The 25,829-nt window shown below is 36.9% G+C and overlaps 1 protein-coding gene across 1 annotated transcript in view; it reads right to left on the bottom strand.

Annotated features, from left to right (window-relative positions):
* Positions 1 to 2,789: 2,789 nt before the first annotated feature.
* The window catches only part of LOC112058627 (fatty acyl-CoA reductase wat), a 60,307-nt gene continuing 37,267 nt past the window's right edge, over positions 2,790 to 25,829 (bottom strand). Inside the window, exons 3-11 of the mRNA XM_024099543.2 lie at positions 18,470 to 18,563; positions 16,460 to 16,582; positions 15,201 to 15,355; positions 11,823 to 11,939; positions 11,120 to 11,229; positions 10,219 to 10,280; positions 8,782 to 8,998; positions 5,920 to 6,100; positions 2,790 to 4,963 (exon numbers count right to left, since the gene is read on the bottom strand). Of these exons, the coding sequence (XP_023955311.2) occupies positions 4,615 to 4,963; positions 5,920 to 6,100; positions 8,782 to 8,998; positions 10,219 to 10,280; positions 11,120 to 11,229; positions 11,823 to 11,939; positions 15,201 to 15,355; positions 16,460 to 16,582; positions 18,470 to 18,563 (1,408 nt within the window). The 3' untranslated portion in view covers positions 2,790 to 4,614. The remainder of the gene's footprint in view (positions 4,964 to 5,919; positions 6,101 to 8,781; positions 8,999 to 10,218; positions 10,281 to 11,119; positions 11,230 to 11,822; positions 11,940 to 15,200; positions 15,356 to 16,459; positions 16,583 to 18,469; positions 18,564 to 25,829) is intronic.

The following is a 25,829-nucleotide window of genomic DNA, read 5'->3' as shown; positions in this document are numbered from 1 at the left end:
AACATGAGGTATCTCTTATGCTCATCTGCCGCGCTCGAGTAAATCCCAAATTTCCAATTCCGGCTCCTGTACTTTAAAAGGGTAAAAAACTGAAAATTATTATCGTGGTTACGATTATTATAAATAATAAATATTATTGTATGGATGATGTCGACGATTAACTATGTATGTGATTGTCACTTGTCACGGGATAGAAGTGATGATTGACAGGTATTAATTATTGTGATTTTTGTATTTTTGTTGATTAATCAAATAATAATTAATTATTATGTTTATTGATGTTAAAGTCTCGCTATATCAGATGCTTTTAGTTGAATTTTGTTAATTATTATTTTTCAATTTAAAGTTGGTATAGACCCCGGCAAGGAAGTTGAACCAAAATGACAGTAGTTACCGCAGGTGCAATTATAAATAAAAGTGTTAGATAATTGAAAATTTCATACGCGATTTTAATTGCGTCTTCATGTTGCTATGGTTACTGGCACCACTGACCGTAGTTCGCTAACACCCGAAAATGTGTTACTGCACATAGTCCAACTTACAGGCCGCGTACTATACCTATTAGGAATATGATATAGGTATAACGATTTGATAATTAAAAGAAAAAACTGATATCTATAACAAAATTTTGTGAACTATATATTTTCATTATTGTAAAATAAATGGAAATAGTAATTTGTAATGATGATATTATACCTAACTAAATAGGTTCAATATTTATAATTGTACAAGTTTTTTTACTTTTTAGCAGCAAAAGTTCCTTGTGTGTTTTAATAAAAATACATATATTTATAGATTTTACAAAATTATTATTCTTTAACATTATCAAAATTAACTTACCAAATGGATTTTAATATATTTTTAACCGACTTCCAAAAAGGGAAGTTCTGTTTTGTATGTTTATTTGTTTTATACCAACATAATGTTGGTATAAGACAAAATGGTTTGTGTGCCAAAGAAATATGGAAGTTCTGTAAACAGTTGATCGTCATTGTAGTTTGAGAGCCTGTGATAACCAGACCGTCTTTTTTTATTAAGTTTGTCAGTCCATGCTCCTGCAGGCAAAGATTTTATACTATTAGACATGTCACTAGCGCGTCGAAACTGAAGCTGCCAAAAGTGGCTAATTCTCTTAATTTCATTTATTCGCATAGCAAACAACGACAATTTCCATATGCATATGCATGCAATTTGCATATTTCCTAAATTCTGTCTACAATGTCGAGTTGTGTTGTCAGGAAGTGTAAAAGTTATATATTATAATGTAGGAAATAGTAGTCCGAGACAGATATGACGCCAGGTGGCGCGACTTAAAGAGGTGGGGAGTTAGAGAGGGGTACCGATCGGTTGGCGGAAACGACTTGCGATATAAGGCGCTCGTCGTACGTTCGGCTTCAGTATACTCGTGGCGTTCGAGCCGTCCACATTTCTTGTTGTGTAATTCTTTATGAGTTACTTGGGATAGGCGGGGAGAGTGACTTGAGTGGAAAAGGGGAGTGTTAGTTAATTGTCAAAGGCGTCCTTAATCTTACACACAACGTTCACAAGTGCATGACTCCACTCAAGGGCATTCTAGGGTCTTATTTTGGTTACAGTTTGATTTGTTAATTTAATTTAGTTTTCCAGACAAAAGTTGTGAAAGTTGTTAGTTGACCTTTGTTCGACATTGGTTTTCTTATTTTTGTAATCTACTTCTGAGTCTGCTAAAAATAATTATATTATGTAACTAAACAAAAAATTGTGCCCAGAGGAGTGAGTAGCTGAGTTTTAGAACACTTTGCGATGATTTTGTAGGCACGTAACGTATCTAATAGTGTAATATCATTGGTTGTGATACGAAATTTTTGACTCAACACATAGTTGCTGTTTTGATTTAATTTTTATATTTATCCTTCTCGGTTCATTTGCAATTCTATGCCGTTTTTTCTGAAGTAATGACTGTATACGTACCTTTTCTCAAAAACATCTAATTATAATAACAAAATATATCGAGTGATAATAGTAATATTTTTAAACAACAGTATGAACATTTGTACTGCACGTTAGTATTTTTTATTTTATGTTTATATAGCACAAACACATTCTTTTATAGTCTTTGTTTAACCGCAATTGTTATTTACGAATGTATCGTAGTTGTGTTGTTAAATGGTAATAAAATGATATTTGTAAGTGAACAGAGTTTTATTGCTACTTCTGCTGCTTCAAACAAAACATGAATTAAGTTGTCTTGATGACTTGATCTTCGTTCATTAACAAAACAACCCATATTCGGCTCACTGATGAGCACGAGTCTCCTCTTAGAATGAGAGATATAGAGGGGTTAGGCCTTAGTCCACCACGCTGGCACAATGCGGATTGCCAGACTTCATACATGAGAATTAAGAAAATTCTTACGATAACCCCTTCACCATTTGAAATACGTAATATTTAATTTTTTAAATGCAGTCCAGATTTGAACCTACCTATGTGTTAATCCAGAGTAAAATGTATTTCCATACCAAATTTCAGCTAAATCGCTACAGTAGTAGCGGCGATATAGAGTAACTAACCTCTAAACATCCGTACAAACTTTCGCGTTTTTTAATATTAGTAGGATACTTATAAACGCTAAGCTTTATCATCCTCTTTTTCGTTTTCGAAATTTTCCAAGTACAGTTCATTCGATCGCGATTTTCTGGTAAGGATTTGAGGGCCCCGGGATATTGTACCACGAAGCGCCATGTCGAAAAAGTAGGCTTTACAGTCCACTTCCTTTTCCAACGGAAAATAATACCCAAATAAAAGACAGATTAAATTAGGTACATAGTTTTATTATTTTCATTTAATTAAAACATCCTATACAAAATTGCATCTAACTAAACACGATTTGAGCACGCAATGTATAAACTAAATTGTATTAAATAACTTTTTTATTTGCCGTACTTAACTTTTTAAATATGACCAATATTTCCATTCCTCTCACAATTAATTTGTCAGAACAGACGTAGAGTGGGTGATAATAATAGTTTAGCTTGCGGGGATATAACACAAAGAAGTTAATCCAGTCAGAAAATGGATCACATCAATTAATTGATGTGGTCAGTCGTGACGTTTCTTCAGTCAAAATTAAATTACAGAATGGCAAATACTGTACGAGGATATTAAGAATAGTCACTACAATCATGAAGATAATTATTGACAATTTGCGCAATTTTCATAACTGATCACATCAATTAGACCTAACGTCTAATTGATGTGATCAGTCTTTCTTTAGTCAAAATTACCCCGCAAGGTGCGAGAGGCCCCCTTTGGCGTAAAACTGTGAGTGGCCGTCCGCTTCGCCCATACCTAGTTACGCCACTGAGTACCTACAGGTTAACTTGAATATCGAATTTACTTAAATAGGTATAGTAGATGCCTACTTAATACTCGTCTTCTACCTACATACATTATCGAAGTAATTAGCTTGTAAGACAATTGTTTTGCAATGTTATTCATTATAATACCAATAATTACATGACCTACTAAATTTAATTAAAACAACCCAAAAAAATACGATAAATGCGGCTAATTTTAATAATATGGAAATGAATCGTCATCATTATCAACTTGTTTATTGTCTTACTTTATACCTAACGAGTTCACAGGCCTCCCTCTTTCTAGTAGAGATTTTGATCTTAGACCCACCATACTGCTTCAATCCGGGTATTAAGGTTAAAATGTTTGACTTTGTAATCTCAAAAGTCTCAGTATTAAATGATATTGAGATAACGTGATCTCCGAGGCAAGAGGGGGTGTAACGCTTATGAAAATTTTCCAAGAAATTAAAACTACCCGCGAAATATCCAGGTTATTGAGATTTTTCATTTGTGAAACTTATTTTTCGTTGGCTTGATATACTCGTTGTGCACTGTTTAACAACAAACAAATTAGAAATTAAAGTAAAAATCGCATGCCATTTCATAACTCATTTAAATTATGCATCATTTTTTTTTCATTAAATGGTGATAAAATGTTATAATTCCAAAGATATTACTTAACAATATCTAATTTGTTTTAAGCTTATTAATCACATTTATTCTCATTAATTTAAGTACAAGTTAACTATAATAGTCTCTCATTTATTTATTTATGTTCTTTTTTTAATTTTTACCATTGTTATAAATTAATAATATAATACATAACACTATTAAAAATTTCAATTCTCCCGCTGCGGGTCAACCAACCCAACCCAAAGCAACCGGTGGTCAGGGCTCTAGTGTGAGGAACTTCCTCACAATACGCATTGTCTCAAGAATGCTTTCTGTGTCCGACCCTTGATCCAACAGTTAAACGAGAGCTTCATATAATGTTGGTCGAAGCTTTTATTAATTATAATATTATTAGGTGTGAAATGAAAAACGATTCATACCCTCATTTAATTTGTTTTTTGGTAAACAGTGCACGTCGAATTTGGTTTTATGTAACAAATGAATGATGAGGAATTGGATATTGTTCATATAAAATATCACATAATACTACTACAAATACACATATCTATTTGCTTACTATTACAAACATACCCGAGTATCAATAAAAACACAGTCTAACAAACTTAATGATAACAATTATAATAATAGAATCGTTAACTAAAATTTAACCTAATAGCATTCTTATTAAGAAAATAAATAATTTTATTAAAGCGAAGCAAATGACACTAATAAAGAAATAGTGTAACAGCTTCAGTCTGAATTGTTTCCTTCTACCTTGCGGTATGGTATCGAGAGGGTCCTTCAGGAGGTGAATCCTTACTCCTTTGACGTAAGCTCTACAGTACTCGTCCCAATCTAAGGTGCTGAGGTCAAAGTGGAAGAGATCTTTGTCTGTTTCGCACAATTCTTGGTGTAATTTTATGGTGTTTTTGTTATGAAACTTCCACTCCCTGAGGGCGAAATATCCGAGGACTCCGGAGAATTTCTCTATTTTCTTATAAGCTTTTCTTAACCTGTAAAAAAGAAAAGATACGTAGGTATGTGTAGGTACGAGTAGGTGTACAAAATATCTGTTTAAGAATATCTATATCTAAGTATATCTATAAACTATAACTTTAAGTTCAAATATTCGTAAGTTCTGGTTATCGTAAGGTGTACGATGGGGCCCGAAGGCAGAAGCAGAATATAAGGGCGTCTCCTCTGAGTGAGTGTATCAGTTCAGGTGTCCCCGAGATCATGGGTTAAAAGCTCCCGTCTAAGTGACGTCAGATATCGGGGACCTCGTCTACGCCGGCGAAGACGCTGTGTAGCTTGCGTTTTTGTTGCCTGGGAAAACCAATGTCGTTACGTATCTTCAAAACTACTAGTCCGAGTAAGGTTTTTAATGATGGTTTCAGGTTTTCAATAATAGTTACAGGTTTGATTGATGTTATGGTGACAACTCACCAGAGGCCCTGCAGTGAAAAATAATGTTTGTGCAAAACCAAAACTAAGTAAGTAGGTACCTATACTATATTGATGCAGTTTTCAACAATCATTTAATCATAGGCGTATATAGCGGGTGGGCCGGGTGGGCCGGGCCCACCCTAGAATAGTCCAGTGCCTATCCTAGGATACTGGGCTACCGATTTGAAATTCTATGATGAACGCCGAAATACTAATAATTTTACAGAAAATATCATTTAAAATATCAAATAATAACAAATACAACTTATAATAAAGAGAAACCTATAAGTAATAAATATTTTGAAAAATATATTATGACCTTTTCTGATACCTACCATAGATACAAAGAAAAATAATAAATAATTCGAGCCATTTCAGAGGTCTGCGTCTACAAATATTGCTAACGAAATTTTTATATTGAGTGTCGTCTCTGTTCAGTGATATGTAGGCCCACCCCAGGAAATAATTCTAGATACGCCAATGCATTTAGTAGGTATAAATCCTAACTTTACTAAAAACTTACATAGGTTTCTTCCCAATCAGAACTAAGACAGCGTCCACTATGTACGCCGGCACCCAGTGCAGGAAGAAGCAGTAGAGTTTGTACAGGAACTTGGAGGGCGTCAGGAAGAACAGATACGACCATATCGCTGCATTCGCGGGCATTCGCAGACCGTGCATCTCGTTGCTTTTCATAAAGTGGTCTGTGGAAAATATGAACATTAGCTTACTTTACATCCGTGCCGTGCATCGGAGAGCACGTTAAGAGGTCGGTGCCGGTCATTATCATTATTCCGGTCATTTGATAGGGGTCGTTAATGAATTTAACATCCCTAGTAAGAAAACAGTGTTAGGAATGGGTACGACATTGGTCCAGCGGCTGGGGATCGATCCACCACCCTCGGTGGTAAGTCCGGCCTCTTTACCGTCGAGCTATTGAAGCTTCATGGAGTAGCATGGTGGGTCTAAGCTCCATGTACCCTCTCCTATTACGAAAAGGATGCCTAGCCACATAGAGGCTTGAATAAATTAGCTGATAGAGATGAACTTACTCTATAAGTAGATGCAGTTTACACAGATTACAGCAAAGCTTTTGATAGAATTGACCACGACCTACTGCTAATCAAACTTTCTATGGCCGGAATAAGAGGTGACTTGTTTCGATGGTTCTCTTCTTATGTAAATAATAGATGTCAAGCTGTGGTTCTCAATGGTTACACGTCGCATTGGAGTAATGTACCATCCGGTGTCCCTCAAGGTTCTTTGCTGGGGCCCCTATTATTTATTATATTTATTCATGACATTGATGCTTGCTTTCAAAATTCAGAATTTTTGCTCTTTGCTGATGACATGAAGATTTTCAGGGTAGTGAACAATCTTAATGACCAAATGCTTTTGCAGGATGATCTATTTAGACTTGATCGCTACTGTAATATAAATAGACTAGATCTCAACGTATCTAAATGTTGTACAATTAGTTTTACACGAAAACGTAACGTTTTTCAATCTAATTATAAAATTAAAGATCATGTGCTAGACAAGGTTTCTGAAGTACGCGATTTAGGTGTTATAATCGATAGCAAACTTTTATTCAGTGAACATTTAAATCAAATTGTTAATAAAGCATCAAAAATGTTAGGGTACCTATGCCGATCATCAAAAGATTTCACTCAATTAAAAACAATTAAAATACTTTACTGTGCTTTAGTTAGAAGCAATCTTGAATATGCATCTCAAGTATGGAACCCTCAATACGATGTGTATATTCAACGTATTGAACGAATCCAGAAAAAAATTATACGATTTCTTAAATATCGATTTAAACTACCATCTACCATGAGCTATGAATAAGCGTGTGCTCGAATGCACCTACTTCCACTATCTATAAGAAGGAATATTAATGACATCACCTACTTACTTAATATTGTAAATAATTCGGTTGACTGTGGCCTGCTCCTCAGTAAATTATATTTCAGAGTCCCAATTAATACTCATCCTCGATCACATTCAATTTTGTGTAAGGCGTCTGCGCATACTAAATTTAGAAACAATTCTTATATACCTCGGTCATGTCTTTCTTTTAATAAATTGAGATTGACTGACCAAGAAATTGACCTCTTCTGTACCTCGGCTACCACTGCCCGTAAATCACTGGCCACAGAGTACTTTAACTTGTATATGTTAAGCTAGCTTGTTTACTTATCAATTTAGTTTTGTTGTTCTGTTTTCTCTTTCGTCTTTTATATTATTGTATCTCTATTATTTTTATCATTATCTCTTTTTTTTTTATATATATAGGATTATGTTTTATTGAAGTATGTTTTCCTTGCGAGCTTGCTATCTAATATGTAAAATTTATTTGCGAAAACTTGTAATTGGCTATAATCTGTTTCTATGTTGTTACTTTTATTATCTTTGTATTTAGCTGTAAGTTTTCCTTTCTAAATAAATAAATAAATAAATAAACTAAATATAATAATAACAAGTTACTAGCGGAATTACAAGAAATTAAGTACCTATCACATTTCCCAAACGGTGAATGAAGAACATCGTGAGAAAACCTGCATATCTGAGATTTTTTTTAAATCTCTACGTGCGTCTGAAGTCTGCCAATCCGCATTGGGCTAGTGGACCTTATTCCACCACGCTCGACTAACGAGTCTCCTCTCATAATGCACTCGTGCTCAACAGTGAGCCGAATATGGGTTGTTAATATGATGATGACTAGCGGACGCCAGAGCCCTCTTGGGATTCTAATGTATATGTATGTAAAGACCTTTTAACATCAGGTTTACCTGCTTGTTCATTGTCCGTATATACAGAGTATTTCCCATAACTTCAAGGAGTTGACGAGTCCATTTAAAGAAGCCGAACTGCATAACTAATATTTTTATTATATTATGTTATCATACAAAGTAATACAAATAATTCTGTCTATCCATGTAACACACGCCTTTATCTATACTTGCATTTACAAAAGAAATATTTTTTATACCGAAAATATTCATTTTAGAACACATGCTCCTTAGACATTTTTAATTAAATTTTCATAAAGAATATAACCCTAGAGTTATGGGATATACTCCTGAACATCCTGTATAAAACACCCAAGTACTTATATAAGAAAACTAGCGGGCGCCCGCGACTTCGGCCGCGTGAAACTCGATGTAAACTTTCAGCTACCTCTACCCTACCCCTACCCTACCCATACCCTACGTTGATTTTTTTCCTGAATTTTCTTTGCTATAAACCTCACGGAGCCCGAGACCTTTCCAACGAATGCAAAACCGTGGAAATCGGTTCGTGCATTCTGGACTTATAGCGTCAGGAAGGAAAACCCGACTAGATATATGTATGCCTATGTTTATAAACAGTTAAAACTTACTCCAAGAAATAGGCGCTTGCTCTGAAGAAACGTAATTATAAATCGTCGGCAGCTGATCCACGGGAGCTTCCTCGTAGTTCCCGGGGTAGTCCTTAGCAGTCTTCCACGCGGCCGCTATGCAGCCGTTCACCACCATGTCACCGGGCACAAGGTCGGCGATGGCTTTGGGGTTCCCCAGCAGTGCGTGCATGAGACCCACTGCAGCACCCACCACCACCTGAAGCATCATCATTATTAACCGATGGACGTTTACTTCTTTATGGGCTTTTGACGACCTCCGTGGCGCATTGGTATGTGCGGTGGATTTACTAGACGGAGGTCCTGGGTTCGATTACCCGCTGGGTCCGCGATTGAGATTTTCTTAATTGGTCCAGATCTGGCTGGTGGGAGGCTTCGGCCGTGGTTAGTTACCGCCCTACCGACAAAGACGTGCCACCAAGCGATTTAGCGTTCCGGTACGATGTCGTGTAGAAACCGAAAGGTGTGTGGATCTCATCCTACTCCTAACAAGTTAGTCGGCTTCCATCTTAGATTGCATCCTCACTTAACATCAGGTGAGATTGTAGTCAACACGGTCGGTTTCTACACGGCATCGTATCGGAACGCTAAATCGCTTGGCGGTACGTGGCGGTAGGGTGGTAACTAGCGACGACCGAAGCCTCCCAGACCTAGACCAATTAAGAAATCCTCAATCGGCCCAGCCGGGGATCGAACCCAGGACCTCCGTCTACAAAGTCCACTCTACAATGTTCAGTTGTAAAGTCATCCACCTCATTATTTTGTTAAAATAAAATTTCCAAAACCATATAAAGACAACAAAAATGACGATGCAAGTAATACAACTTGCCACTTCATATTCAAACATTTAACATACAAGAGACCTTTGTGTTTGCTTTATTTTAATTTTTTTTTATTTAAAAATCAGTGTTTTTCAATTAATTGATATCCGGCCATTGTTTACAATTAGCGTTGAAATGAATTTCAAGTAATCAATAATCACTATCAATAAAGGAAAGCTTACGTATGTCATTGTTTTAATACCTTATATGTATTATTCTCATTATCTCATCGATTCCGTGATAGCCTAGTGGATATGACCTCTGCCCCCGATTCTGGAGGGTGTGGGTTCGAATCCGGTCCGGGGCATGCACCTCCAACTTTTCAGTTGTGTGCATTTTAAGAAATTAAATATCACGTGTCTAAAACGGTGAAGGAAAGCATCGTGAGGAAACCTGCATACCAGAGAATGTTCCTAATTCTCTGCGTGTGTGAAGTCTGCCAATCCGCATTGGGCCAGCGTGGTGGACTATTGGCCTAACCCCTCTCATTCTGAGAGGAGACTCGAGCTCAGCAGTGAGCCGAATAACAACCGCCGGGTTGACAACAACAACGAACTCGTATAAATCTCAAGTTAAGTAGATGTAAATTCACACTTACACCGGTGGGTCCGTAAACATTGTCGATCCATCCTTGAAGCGGTTCCCTCGCTGTTCCAATCACTGAAACAGAATACGTATAGATAGATGATCCGGTATGATGTCGTGTAGAAACCGAAAGGGGTGTGGATTTTCATCCTCCTCCTAATTGCAGGGTCATTATGTATTTCAGTGTACCATTCAAATAATGAGTGATTACATCGTTTTTCATCCTATTTTCGGTTTTGTGATTTACATATAGGTAGCCATTTTACATCAAGTGATTTTGTTATTCGATCATCTAACATTTTTAACGAAATGAGGTAAATAACGGATTTTCGTTAAAATAACGTTACTACTTGCTACAAACACTACTTTATTATCGCCATAAAATTACGATAATTAAATAATTTCGTTGAAAACACAATGCTAAATGCAAAAGCACAAAACGATGTAGTGACTCATTAGTCATTATGCCGAGATGCTTACTAACCTTGCTGGTTCCGTAATGGGACGTTAAAAATACGCTTATAATTTACTATAGCTGACCCCGCGCGGTTTCACCGGCGTCGTTCCCGTTCCCGTACGAATATGGGGATAATATATAGCCTCAATAAATGGGCTATCTAACACTGAAAGAATTTTTCAAATCGGACCAGTAGTTCCTGAGATTAGCGCGTTCAATCAAACAAACTCTTCAGCTTTATAATAATACTAGCTAACGCCGCGCGGTTTCACCCGCGTGGTTCCCGTTCCCGTAGGAATATGTGGATAATAGCCTATAGCCTTCCTCGATAAATGGGCTATCTAACACTGAAAGAATTTTTCAAATCGGACCAGTAGTTCCTGAGATTAGCGCGTTTAATCAAACAAACAAACTCTTCAGCTTTATAATATTAGTATACATAAATCAACTAGCTTACCTATAGATGGTCTAAACACAGCCACGGGGAGTCCCTTCGAGTATTTCTGCACTATATCCTCAGCCGCTGACTTGGTGTAGGCGTATGTGTTCGGGAATTCCCCAAGCAACCTGGGAAAGCATTATGCATATCACTGTACAATTCCAATTGACTAGAAGTGCTACTTTACAAGCCAGCTACGAGTATACAGGGTGCTCGGGAGTATTTCCCATAACTTCAAGGTGTTGACGAGTTCACCTATTTTAGTAATTTTCGGATCTACTTAAATATTTTTTCTCGTGAATAATTTTTAACTAATGTGTATAACATAAGTACTATTGTAAAATATTGGTAAAAATTTGCACGCTGATTTACTCGGTAAATTGTGTTGGAAATCATACTATTATTGTAAGATCTATTTGTAACCCACAATTTGGCAAATAAATTATTATTATTATTATTATTAACCAAAGTAAGACCCTAGAATGGCAGAGAATGACCTTGAGTGAAGTCACGTACTTGTGAACGATGTGTGTAGGGTAAAGACGCCTTTGACAGTTATCTAATCCTTTTCCACTCAACAACTATTAAATCAACAAAAAAAACATACCCTAAACAGATAAACTTGAGAACCCTCCTTTTTGAAGTCGATCAAAAAAAAGTTATTACAAGCTCATTTAATTAAAAAAAAATTATGGAAATGTTAATACATGAATATTCTTACCCTGGGGTGATGCTGTCCAATGTTTTGACATCCATATTCTCCACGAGGTCTATCAACTTGTCACCGGCCAGTAATGCGTCGTAGAATTTCTCGTCTATCTCTTTTAGAGGGCAATTGCTGAAATAACAGTTTAGTATTTTATAATTGTTTGAACGTCTAACTTGGATAACTTATTTATATCCAAAAACCAGACGACCCAGCGATTTCAACTGCACATTTCCCGTTCCCGTGGGAATATGACGATAAAATACAGCCACAGAAAACATTTTTTTATTCTATGACATGTTAGCCCTTGAAGGCGATCTTGCCTAATGCATGAGCAATATGATATAAGTGCGGTAAGTTGAAAAATACAGCCGAGGCGATATTGCAGCTCGAGTCTTGGCGAGAACTACGAGTATAGTAAGGAAGCAGAGACTGTAATTATCAAAGCGCACGTATGTCATACGACGTTATAAAACACATTTGCGAGGAAATACACTTTTTGAACACACTTTCAGGAAATAAGTTTGCATCTTTGCCCTGTTTTCCAGATGATGTCTTGGGAAAACATAACATTGTCATTTTTACACAGATAGCAAAGTGCGTGCGTTTTTTTTTCAGCAAATGCACCAAAAACAGCCAGAATTAAAAATATCATTATCTATCTATATCTATATTACCTATATAAAAGAAAGTCGGGTTTGTTACACCATTTATAACTCAAGAACTGCTGGACCGATTAGGTTGAAAATTGGTGGAGAGGTAGCTTAGAAACAGGAGAAGGACATGGGATACTTAGAGTAGGGGTACAGTATAGGTAGGGTTGAATAGGGTATGGTAGGGTAGGTGTAGGGTGGGAGTTTGGTGGGGTAGGTGTAGGGTAGGAGTAGGGTAGGGCTAATCTAGGAGTAGGGTGAGAGTAGAATATGATAGGGGTAGGTAATGAGTTAAAGCGAAGCTTGACCGGGTCCGCTAGTTATAGTATAAAAGAAACACTATTTATAACTTAAGAGCGAGTGAACTGAAAATTGATGGAGAGGTAGCTTAGAATCAGTAGTCGGACATAAAATACATTGAATAGGGGTAGGGTAGAGTAAATAGGGGTAGGGTTTCACGCGAACGAAGTCGCCGGCGTCCGCTAGTATAAATATATAAGACTGATCAGATCTAAATCGCTGATCAGATCGCTGGGGATCGAACCCAGGACCTCTTTGAGGTCGTCAATATTATTGGTTCGATACAGGGTTTAGCCAAATTAAGCGAAGGCTAAGGCCATAGAAGACATTTACTTAGAATTGGTTAATATTTTATTCGTAGTATAATATGGTCACTGGGCGAGGTTGAATGTCAATCGCTGCGTCCAAATATTACTAATTTTGAGATTTCGACATCATCGTTGGAACATCTTAGACCTAAGTTAGACGACCTCACTGGCACAGTTGTCAGTACTGTGGATATCGACTTGGAGGTTCTGGATTCGATTCTCAACTCGCATCAGTCTAGGATTCTGTATTTTCTAAACTGACGCAGGTCTGGCCTGGCGAGGCCCAGACGATTCTCTGTTTCGATTCTCTCTTTACAAACGCTAACGCATTAAAAACTAAAGAAATGTATGGGAATGACGCTTGCGACTGTAGAAAGAGCTAATTCACTAAGTTTGACATACAAAATAGAGATTCTATGTAACCGATGTCTCACAATCCCTCGTGGATATCATACAATAGGTTTCTCGATTAATTTGATGTTCTTTTTTATTAGGTTGTTAGTAGAGACCAAATTAGTGAATAGACCAGCTGGTCTGGTAGTAGCTAGTTAGCACCCTACCGGCAAAGACGTACCTACCACCAAGCGATTTAGCGTTCCGGTACAATGCCATGTAGTAACCGGTAATAAACTTATACCTTTTCCAAGTAAGCCCACTTCCATCTTAGAAAGCATCGTCACTTATCATCAGGTGAGATAGCAGTCAACTTGCCACTAAATAGAGCCTTTACCATCAGGTGAGATCGCAGTCAAAGGCTAACTTGCTATTGAATAGAGCCTCCATAGTTCAACGGTAAAAGCGGTCGGACTCATCACTGAGGGGTGGTGGTTCGATCCCCGCCCCGTTTGTACCATTTTGTCGTACCCATTCCTAATACAGTCTTTCCCGATTAGTTGCGAGTTGAAAGGAATGGGAATATTGGTCATATTTATAAGATATGGCAAATATTCTTTATAACAAAAAAAAAAGTCATAAAAGAATATCTCTAACATTACCAGCTTATTTTAACAGGACCAGGCATCCCTTCATACAGGAGAAGGCCCATTCCAGCACCTTGGGACCCCAACGTCCATCGGCACTTAAAACTATTTGCCCCGTTCATTGTCTCTTCAGCTTTGCAACTCTTTGGACATTGGTTATTCAGCGGATTGCTTCTTTACTGATTCGATCATGCAGAGATGCTCCGAGCATATCTCGTTTGTTCGAGTAGATATTTTATTGCAATAATGGCACGATTACCGATTGTTATCATTAGTCTTCGACAGGAAATAAATTCTGTATGCTACAAGCATAGCATTTGTTTATGCAAGTATCTTTTCAGCTGATGGAGGATAAATAGGTACTTATAATAATGATACAATTGTTCCTGTTTCTTATCAATAATGTGCACGTTCTCGAATATTTAAAATAACAATTTTTTTTTTTAATTTTTTTTATTGATAAGATATAACAATTATTTAACATATCGATACTCTCGCCAAACTGTACAGGCAAGGACTAAATACTAAATGTTTTTTTAATTATTCGGTTATTCGGTGTATTAATTTTTGCCTACCTACAGTAATGAAGTTGTAATTACATTGGTGTAGGTCACTTCATTTTAGCAACCCATATTCGGCTCACTTGGCTCGGAGGAGCACAAGTCTCCTCTCGGAATGAGAGGGGCTAGGCCAATAGTCCACCACGCTTCATATATATCACGTGTCTCAAACGATGAAGAAACCTGCAGAGTTTTCTTAATTCTCTACGGGTGTGAAGTCTACCAATACGCATTTGGTCATGGTGGTGGACTAAGGCCTAACCCCTTTCATTGTGAGATGACTCTCGTGCTTAACAGTGAGCCGAATATGAGTTGTTAATGATGATGATAAGGAAGGAGGCGTATCCCTGTAGTAGGCCGTTAGTCTGATGATGATGAGATTATTCAAGATTACCTATAGGCGTTAATTCCCTACTTGTGCCAATCCGCATTTGGTCAGCGTGGTGGACTAAGGCCTAACCCCTTTCATTCTGAGAGGAGATTCGTGCTCAACAGTGAGCCGAATATGGGTTGTTAATGATGATGATAAGCAAGGAGGCGTATCCCTGTAGTAGGCCGTTAGTCTGATGATGATGAGATTATTCAAGATTACCTATAGGCGGTCGAGATGTGTACATAAGCTCGTAGTTTGGTGCAGGAGCGAGCCAGATGCAGCATCTCTCTGGTGCCCCGGACATTGATCTCCACTGCTGTTTTCAGCGCCTCGTCGAAACGGACAGTCGCTGCACCGTGGAAAATGAAGTCAACCTGCGATATATTATGGAAATCAGGAATACCAAAAATAGAAATATATTAACGAAATCAGAAATCATCAATACCAAAATTAGAAACAGTTAAATAATTATTAAAAGCCTACTATTATTGATAATTTAAGAAAATGATATTATAAACTAGCGAACGTGGTTCACTATTTTACAAAGCCGCGCGATTTTTAAAGTAGTGTACCACGTCCTTTATTATTTTTGGTTTAATAACAAGTCAATACAAACGACTGCATTAGCAATTTTAGGCAGATAGGCCGAAATTGTAGCTTTTGTCGAAAAGAGTTTGAATGTGCACAGTGTAAAATATTGTTCATAAATTCAAAATTTAACATCTCCCATATATTTTTACCAGCAACTTTGTAACTAAAAAAAATATTATCATAAAAACAAAAAACCCGACTGCTTAAGCGTAATGAACTGGAAATAGAAAAACAAGTATTACAAGTAAGTAAGTAAGTACAATATGTATATAAAATTCGGTGACAAACATTAGTATTTCATTCTTTGCCCTTAAGAAAGTATTTGTCCCCGTCTGCAGCACCACAATAGTCAGAACTTTATATAGATATTGTGATACTTGTTTTTACGCTACATACGCTCGAAAAGCATTACCCTCCTTCTACATTAGTTTTACACCAATTTACAAATCTCGTTTAGTGTACCACTTTTTAAAATGATGATACAATTCAGATGCATACATTACAGGACATTTTTTTAATCGGGTCATTTTAATGAAATAAAAAAAAATATTGCACTCACAACAAATTAAACATTATTTATAAAAAAGTGTCATAGTACATTGGTACTTTAATTCGTAATGTTTAAGAAAAATCATAGCCTTAAAATCTCAATTAAGTACAGCAAAATCAGCTATTTACCTACATATTACAGCAAAAAATACAAAAAAATCAGCTATAGCATTGAAAAAACTGATTCAAAATGGAAAAATTTGAAACTCCAAAAAAATATAGCTTGGTCACCCTCGTAATTTTCTCAAAACTAATAACATATGTTTTATATAATTAGATGGTGTATCTATTGTTTGTGGTTAATCCATTTATTACGGGACACTATGTATTTAGATTACCTCTTTAGTTATCGTCGTCCTGTCTTCTTCGCCAATTCCCAAACCAATCTGTCCCACGTCACCTTCGATTATACCAATTTTTTCTATAAAGTCTGGCAACACTTTCCTCAATTTGTCGTAAAGCTGCGGACAAAAAAGACCTTATCATCAGAATTTATAAAAGCTTAAAGTTACTGCAACCAACTGCTGGTTGACTTCTACATCTGCACCTCCACAGAAAGAAATGCTTAAAGAGATGGCATATGCTAGCCACCCACCATCCAATAAGCCCATGTGCCTGCAGCGCTAACGAAAGGACATCCGATAAAACTGATCGTTATGTGTATGACATCATGCAGATCGCGACCAACACACGATTTAGTTTCATCGGATGTCAAGCCGTTAGCGCTAAAGGGTTTATCGGATGGTGGGTGGCTAGCATTATAGTTATAGGCCCCGGACTACGATATGACCAGAAATGTAACTTATCTTAGATAAAAGTATCTGAAATACGAGTACAGATACAAGATACAAAATACGTATTTACATATTATATTTCAAATAGTAATTTTTATTATTTTGTATGTTAAAAAAAATTGTCGAATCAAAATTTCGTTTCCGACAATTTATCGATTATTGCTTCATTAGGCTTAGAAGGTGAAAATTATTTTCTCGAACAAATAAACTTAAGTTCATTTAAATGTTGTTTTCTTACAAAAGTATTGTATCTACTATCTCAGATACATTTTTAGAAAATTATTTGTACCAGGTATTTGAAATACTTTTTTTTTAAAGTATCTTGCATCTCGTATTTCAGATACTTTGTATAGGGTATTTTATACATCACTGGATATGACAATGCCTTCTGTAAGCCTAGCATGCAACCAATTATCTCGTGAAGAGAAGTAAACAAACGCCTAAAATGAAAAGTTTCTCTGATGTATATACCAAAACTACGGTTGATGAACCTGTGTGACGCAGTTTGCAATGCTATGGAGTTCCTGGGTTCGATTCCCGACTCGGCCCGGATCCTAAATTGGATTAGGGTAGGCTTCTTTTTAGGCAAAGGAGGTCTGGTCGTGTAGAAGTCAAAAAGTCAAACACAAACCGTAATTATTTGATATTCCGATAACGTCGTCTCTGAATTTTAATATTAGGCGTGTACTATGGTAATTTGACGGTATTTTTAGATTTTGTTTGGATAACAAGGTAAATTTATAGTGGCAACTGTAAATGGAAAATTTTAGATTCAACCTGGTGATGTAATAAGTTAACTTTTGAGGGAATTTGATGTAATGTGAATGGCCTTTCACTCCACTTTCAGTGATCGATATTTTTACAATGGGGTAGTTGATTCATATAAAATTTAATATAAACAATATTAACTTCGCATAGTACATGGAATAAGGGTCCGAAATATAAATAAAAGTTAAGGATTTCTTTTTTATTATGTTTTGCCCTCCAGGGGTAACCCAGCGTACTGTGTGTTTGTTATAATTATTTTATTAATTTAAAATTTAGATTTTATTATTCTTTTAATTCTTAGTTTTCGACGGCCTTCGTGGCGCAGAGAGAGATTTACAAGACAAAGGTCCTGGGTTCGATCCCCGGCTGGGCCGATTGAAGTTTTCTTAATTGGCCCAAGACTGGCTAGTGGGAGGTTTCGGCCGTGGCTAGTTACCACCCTACCGAGACGTACCGCCAAGCGATTTAGCGTTCCGGTGCGATGTGTAGAAACCGAAAGAAGTGTGGATTTCATTCTACTCCTAACAAGTTAGTCCGCTTCCATCTTAGATTGCATCATCACTTACCATCACGTGAGATTATAGTGAATGGCTAACTTGTATAGAATAAAAAAAAATTGGGTGCTAAAAGGAATAGCTAAATTCGGATCACTTTTTGTGCTGATTTTGTTGGCACGTAACATATCTATGGTATAGAATTGAGAACCTCCTCCTTTTTGAAGTCGGTTAAAAACATCGTTGAGTGTAGGTACAAACTATGGTATACGAGTATGTTGAAACTACTAACCGGGTCATCAAATTGTTCCTGTAGCCTTTTTATAATTTCCTTATTCTTCTTTGGTCGTGTGAGGAGATACAGCTTCTTTATGTCAGGGCACGATCTGTAACAAGGACAATAATCTATACTAATATTATAAAGCTGAAGAGTTTGTTTGTTTAAATGAACTCGCTAATCTCAGGAACTATTGGCCCGATTTGAAAAATTCTTTCAGTGTTAGATAGCCCATTTATCGACGAATGCTATAGGCTATATATTATCCCCATATTCCTACGGGACAGGAACCATGCGATGATGCTGACAAGTTTTTTAGCGAGGTAAAAACTTTCAAGTTTTCACGTCCTATACTCCGCACCACAAAACAAGTCCCGTAGACGCGGCGATAATGTCTCAATGGTGATCATTGTCATTTGGAAAAAACGGGCTTATTGACATATGTATAAGGCGCTGTCAATTTTAGTTTAGGTTTTAGCTGCGGGACTGGCGCGAAGTCCATACCGGCATTCATCTTGGTTGTTCTTGTGTTTATCACAATCAGTTTATACTCTGTGGTCTATTAATTTAATCCTACACACAATGTTCACAAGTGCGTGACTTCACTCAAAGTCAAGGTCAATCTGCCATTCTAGGGTCTTATTTTGGTTACAGTTTGATTTGTTAATTAAGTTTTCCTGTCAAATGTTGTGAATCATAACCTTTGTTCGACGTTAGTTTTCTTATTTTTGTAATCACTTGTGAGTCTGCTAAAAGTAGCAACAAACTTATATACTTTAGCCTTTATTATTATAACCTTGTACATATGTTTTCTGTGTTATAACGTTTGTGATTTATATCGATGATTTACATAAATGTATACCTGTGATTATGTACCTACTCTCAAAGTTTAAGTAAAATTTTAAATCAGCTAAGTAATGAATTCGCAGTAATAAATGTTTTAAAAACACTCATAATTAATTATTATTCATTGCTAACAATATATATAACAATGACCTATTTGATCTAGAATACTAAACTCAAGGATTACACTACTACATTACCACATGGTAATGCATCCTGTATGTATGTATCATGGTAATCAACCCATATTCGGCTCACTGCTGAGCTCGAGTCTCCTCTCAGAATGAGTGGGGTTTGGTTAGTCCACCACGCTGGCCCAATGCGGATTGGCAGACTTCAAACACGCACAGAAATATGGAAATTCTCTGGTATGCAGGTTTCCTCAAAATGTTTTTCCTTCATCGTTTTAGACACGTGATATTTAATTTCTTAAAATGCTCACAACTGAAAAGTTGAAGGCGCATTCCCCGAAATAAATGGTATAAAACAATAAGATACATTTTATATATATTTGTACAATAAGACCTTTTCTAATTCCTTGACAAATTAGCTCTTGACTGAGATCACACTTGATGTTAAGTGATGATGTAGTCACAGATGGAAGCGGGCTTACTTGGAAGAGGTAGGTACACCGTACAAGTTCTAAAAGTTTTTCCACGACATCCTACTGGAACGCTGAATCGCTTCGCGGTACGTATTTGCCGATAGGGTGGTGAGTGGTAACTAGCCACGGCCTAAAGCCTTACCACCAGACCAAACCTGAACTAATTTCATCATCAGCATTATCATCATTAACAGCCGATGGTCGTCCACTGCTGGACATAGGCCTCTTGCATGGATTTCCAAACAAAACTGTCTCGAGCCCTTAACATCCAGCGGCTCCCTACAACCCGCTTGATATCTTCGGTCCACCTAGGGGGTCGACCAACACTGTGTTTTCCGATGCAGGGTGCTTAAATAGCTTAAAGGCTATTCCAGGACTGCGCAAAAAAATTCCAACCATAGGTAGCTTTATCTCCCGCTGATTGACTTTGAGCCTTTTTATGAAGGTGAAACATTATAGAAATTATAAAAAATTCTAAACTGGCCCGAGTTGGGAGTCGACCCCAAGACCTCTCTGGTGAGAACCACAGCACTACCAACTGCACCAAAGAGGTCACCTACTTCCAGATGTTATACAATAACGCTGACGGTGTGACTCTCACAGGCTACACCATACACACAGGCTATAAAGTGACTACAGGCAGACTTTAAGGCACTTGGCAGCATGACTTGGAAGTTTTATTATGTTCCTTTTTCCTTGAAGCAGCAATCCATCCACATATAAAGAATAACTGACGTAGTTTAACCGTGAGAAAGCATAATCCCTGCTGGATCACGTCCTATAGCGTATCAAGGCATACGCTATCTGAATAAGAATGTACTTACTCACTAACAGTTACAAGCGGACTACGTAATTCTTATGGCAAACGTAAATATGTATACCTAGTGGTCACACCTTAGACCTATTTGTGCAATAAAAAAGTCCCGTTCATTCAACTTTATTTTTTTACAATATTTTTTTTTATTCTTTACAAGTTAGCCCTTGACTACAATCTCATCTGATGGTAAGTGATGATGCAGTCTAAGATGGAAGCGGGCTAATTTGTAATAAGAGGAGGATAAAAATCCACACCCCTTTTCGGTTTCTACACGACATCCTACCGGAACGATAAGTCGCTTGGTGGTACGTCTTTGTCGGTAGGGTGGTAACTAGCCACGGCCGAAGCCTCCCACCAGCCAGACCTGGACCAATTAAGAAAATCTCAATCTGCCCAGCCGGGGATCGAACCCAGGACTTCCGTTTTGTAAATCCACCGCGCATACCACTGCGCCACGGAGACCGTCAAAACATCCTCTTTACTCAAATATAATAAATAATAATTAACAAGCAGGTGCCCCGCGGTTTCTCCCGCGTGGTTCCCTATGACGCTCAAATAACGAAGCTTTCTGTTGGTAAAAGAATTTTTAAATCGTTTTAGTAGATCCAAGGATTACCCCATAAACTTACAAACTTTACCTCTGTATAATATTAGAATAAATTAAACTATAATAAACTAAATAATAAATAAATAAGCTGTATTTAAAATATGCTGGTGAAATACATGAAACTAATTGTAATACTGCAATTAACATTGTAAATCGAGAACAATGTTTACAAAAACACGAGTAAGTACCTACGTAATACGTACGTACGTATTTTTGAATACAATTATTCAAAAATATACAATATTTTACCGTGTTTTTTCGACAAAAACACGTGCATATTTAGTCGGCTTTTTCTTAGTAGACAACTAGTTGGTCCATCTCTAAATGTACCTAATTAATAGAATAAAATATAATGAAAAGATATCAGAGTTGCCTATTAAAAATTGTAATCAAAATATTTTTTTTCTGGCTACGTTGTATTTCATCAAGGTCCAAGTAAGGTCTCGCGAGGCTCCTTCCTTATCGTGTGAGGTCCAGTGGCGTGACCAAGTTTTTTGACTAGGGTGGGCATTATACAAATTGAGTTTGTACTTACCCCTCATAACTTTAATTTAAATCTTTCGACCAATTGTTATCGTTATCAAACCATATTCGGCTCACTGCTGAGCTCGAGTCTCCTCTCAGAATGAGAGGGGTTAGGCCAATAGTCTACCACGCTGGCTGACTTCACAAACGCAGAGAATTAAGAAAATTCTCTGCAAAACAAAACTGATAAGTTGGAGGTGCATGTCCCGGACTGGATTCAAACCCACACCCTCCGGAATCGGAGGCAGAGGTCATATCCACTGGGCTATCATGGCTGTCAATTGTTATCACCATTATCTAATAATATTATTACCTGACGTTTCGAAAGTGCTTGTAAACTAAGCTTAATTGAAATAAATGAACTTTCATTTGAAATTCCATCTCCAATAACGGGCTCGTAATAAGTTCTCAGGGTAGACAGTGTACATTTGCATCTATGGAGTACACGTTACTGGTGAGTCTTTGAGCGAGGACACAGAATAAATATGTACAAAGCAAGGGCCCATTTCTCCCACGCCTGGCTACGCCACTGCTTATAAAAATAGGAATAGGGAAATCATTGCGTGACCGTTGAAACTCAGATGAAAGATACTAAGTTAATAGAAGCGTATAACGCAAAGAGCTACTCGTAAGTTACAAAATAGACGGAACTGTGCTGAATGATTGCATTGAAGGGGAAAACCTACCGTACATAACAATGGCCTGTACATAAGAATACAATGGATGACTTTATTGAGTGTACAATAAAATGTCAGCTACTGAATAGATAACGTCCCATGAGATAAGTGTTGAAAATAACAAAGATCGTTGAAGTTTGACGGCCTCCGTGGCGCAGTGGATATACAAGACGGAGGTCCTGGGATAGATCCCCGGCTGTGCCAATTGAGGTTTTCTTAATTGGTCCAGGTCTGGCTGGTTGGAGGCTTCGGCCGTGGCTAGTTACCACCCTACCGGCAAAGATATGCCGCCAAGCGATTTAGCGTTCCGGTACGATTTAAAGTTCCCCTTACATCATTTTCAAAGATTTCTTTAATTTTCAAAGAAGAAGAATATTTCTTCAATCTTATATTTAAGAAATGTTTATTAGACATCCTTTCTTAATAGTAGAAGATCCGAATTAGGAACGACCTTCACCCATCTGTTTAATGGATGAAAAGTGTTTTATATATTAAAATTAGGATGTTAAATAATATGTTGCCAGTAGCTGGTGGCCTCATAAAATCCTGGCCAACCTATCATTAATTATGGTTCATACTAGTTTGGCCAGGGAATTATTTGGCAAACTACTCCCTATATTTTTTTTATGGATTCACTTTGATATTACACGGTTCACTATTTCTTATACGGTTCTTAGACTGTAATGAATGCTTTAATCTATACTAAGCTGAAGAGTTTGTTTGTTTGTGTGCTTGAACGCGCTAATCTCAGGAACTACTGGTTTGATTTAAAAAATTATTTCAGTGTTAGATTAGCCCATTTATCAAGGGAGGCTTTAGGCTATATGTTATCTCCGTATTCCTACGGGAACGGGAACCACGCGGGTGAAACCGCGAAGCTAGTTACAAAATAAAACCAATATGAGATTTGTGGACTACGTAGTGCCTTGCGTTGGTAAATGAGTCAGTTATACATAAAGTAATTATATTTACGAGTAAGCTATACAACCAAGTATGGAAAAGTATGCCATAACTATAATTTAATTTATTATAAGTAAACACATAAGTACTTAGTAATTACATATTTGGCCAGAAATCCCCACTAGCTGAGTCAGCTCACGAGGTCCGCTTACTCGATGCTGGTTTAGTTTTTTTTTAATTATTTTTATTTGCAAGAATTATTGTTCTTTACAACATACACTAAATTAATAGTGTGCAAATATTATACATGGTGAAAAAGAAAAAGAACAAACATTAACAATTACCAAAATGAAATGGTTCGGGGCATGCACCTCAAACTTTTCAGAAATGTGCATTTTAAGAAATTAAATATCACGTGTCTCAAACGATGAAGGAAAAACTTCGTGAGGAAACCTGCATACCAGAGAATTTTCTTAATTCTCTGCGTGTGTCAAGTCTGCCAATCCGCATTGGGCCAGCGTAGTGGACAATTGGCCTAACCCCTCTCATTCTGATAGGAGACTCGAGCTCAGCAGTGAGCCGAATATGGGTATAATGAATGATATAGTAACTATATTCTACAGGTTCTATGACTATAGGTACTAATATTATAAAGACTATGGTGGTATTGTAGAGGTAATCTCTGGATCTACCGAACAGATTTTGAAAATGCTTTTACCACTAGAAAGCCACATTATATATGAGTGCAATAGGCAATATTTTATCCTCGTATTCTAACGGAAACAGAAACTACGCGGATGAAACTGCGGGGCGTCGGCTATAAAATAAACAATATTGTGATTTTCCACGACGATGATGGTCATTATAAATCTTAAAAAAAAATAAAAATGCAAATTAGTTCGCTTCGCTATAACGAAGGTTCAATGACGTCATTGTCGGGGTTTCACAGCGCTTAAGGTCGAGTTCGAATAACTGAAGCACCATAACTTACTCACACTACAATAAGACGTAGGTAATACGCACACACGCAATTCCTACGTCATTAATAAATAGCTCAACAGACCGCATAGATACGAGATCTGCGACTGGATTCTTCATGACATTAATTATAATTAATCTCATAAAGAATCCAGAAATAAATACATAAATTATTGAATTATGGATTTTACTAAAAAAGTGTATAATTAAGTTATTGATCGTGAGGTCCTCGTAATCTTATACCACATAGGATCAATGAGGGAGTTAAACTAGCTGCCTAATATATCAATAAATAAGTGGGTTCATCCTACTAATATTATAAACGCGAAAGTTTGTATGGCTGTTTGTTTGGATGCTCGTTTCGCTCTTTAACGCCGCAACTACTAAATCGATTTGGCTGAAATTTGGAAAGGAAATAGATTTTACTCTGGATTAACACATAGGCTGCTTTCCATCCCGGAAAAATCCATGGTTCCCGAGGGATTTGTGAAAAACTTGTGAAAAACTAAATTTCAGGCGGACGAAGTCGCGGGCGTCCGCTAGTAATGTAAATAAAATTGAAGTGTCTGTCTGTGATTACAAAATAACCGCGTTTTCTCTAGTATTTTTTGTTATTAATAAACACAATCTTAATTTAAAACTCATGTCTGGCTTTCTGTTTGTTCGGGCTATTCTTTGAAACGGCTACACCGATTTTAATGGGTCTTTCACTAGAAGATAGAGGAGATTATTGAGTAACTATAGATTACATAATATCTCTAAAAATGCACGATTTTGTAACCGACTAAAACAAACGGAATTTCACGAGGACAAAGTCGCGGGTATCTGCTAGAACATAATAATAAACTAAAGGATACAAATCTATAATTGGCATCAGAATTGGCATCCCCATTCAAACTAATCAAAAGCTAGCTAAGGTAAGGTCATAACACTTTCGCGCCTACAACCTTGGGTGAATAATTTGAATAATAAGGTTTTAATTAATGGCAAAACTTTGGAGGTTAACATTGTTATGGTATATAAATGAGTTTTTGACAGTCTTATATATGTGTGCTTATATAATAAAATAATTCGACGAGATTATTTATGTTAGGTTATGTTAAAATTTCGTGATTTTGTAAACACGTCAGACTATACTTAATATTCTCTATCTATACTAATATTATAAACTGAAGAGTTTGTTTGTTTGTTTGATTGAACGCGATAATCTCAGGAACTACAGGTCCGATTTCAAAAATTCTTTCAGTGTTAGATAGCCTATTTATCGAGGAAGGTTATAAGCTATATATTATCCCCATATTCCCACGGGAACGGGAACCACGCTGATTAAACCGCGCGACGTCAGCTAGTTAATAATATTTTTAGACTTAGAGGTAAAGTTTGTGAGGTTATTGGGGGCAATATCTGTATATACTGAACCGATT

Source organism: Bicyclus anynana, chromosome 8 (genome assembly GCF_947172395.1).
Source record: "Bicyclus anynana chromosome 8, ilBicAnyn1.1, whole genome shotgun sequence".
Taxonomy (NCBI): Eukaryota; Metazoa; Arthropoda; class Insecta; order Lepidoptera; family Nymphalidae; genus Bicyclus; species Bicyclus anynana.
The sequence above is the reverse complement of the archived record's forward strand: the minus strand, read 5'-3'. Positions and strand labels throughout refer to the sequence as shown.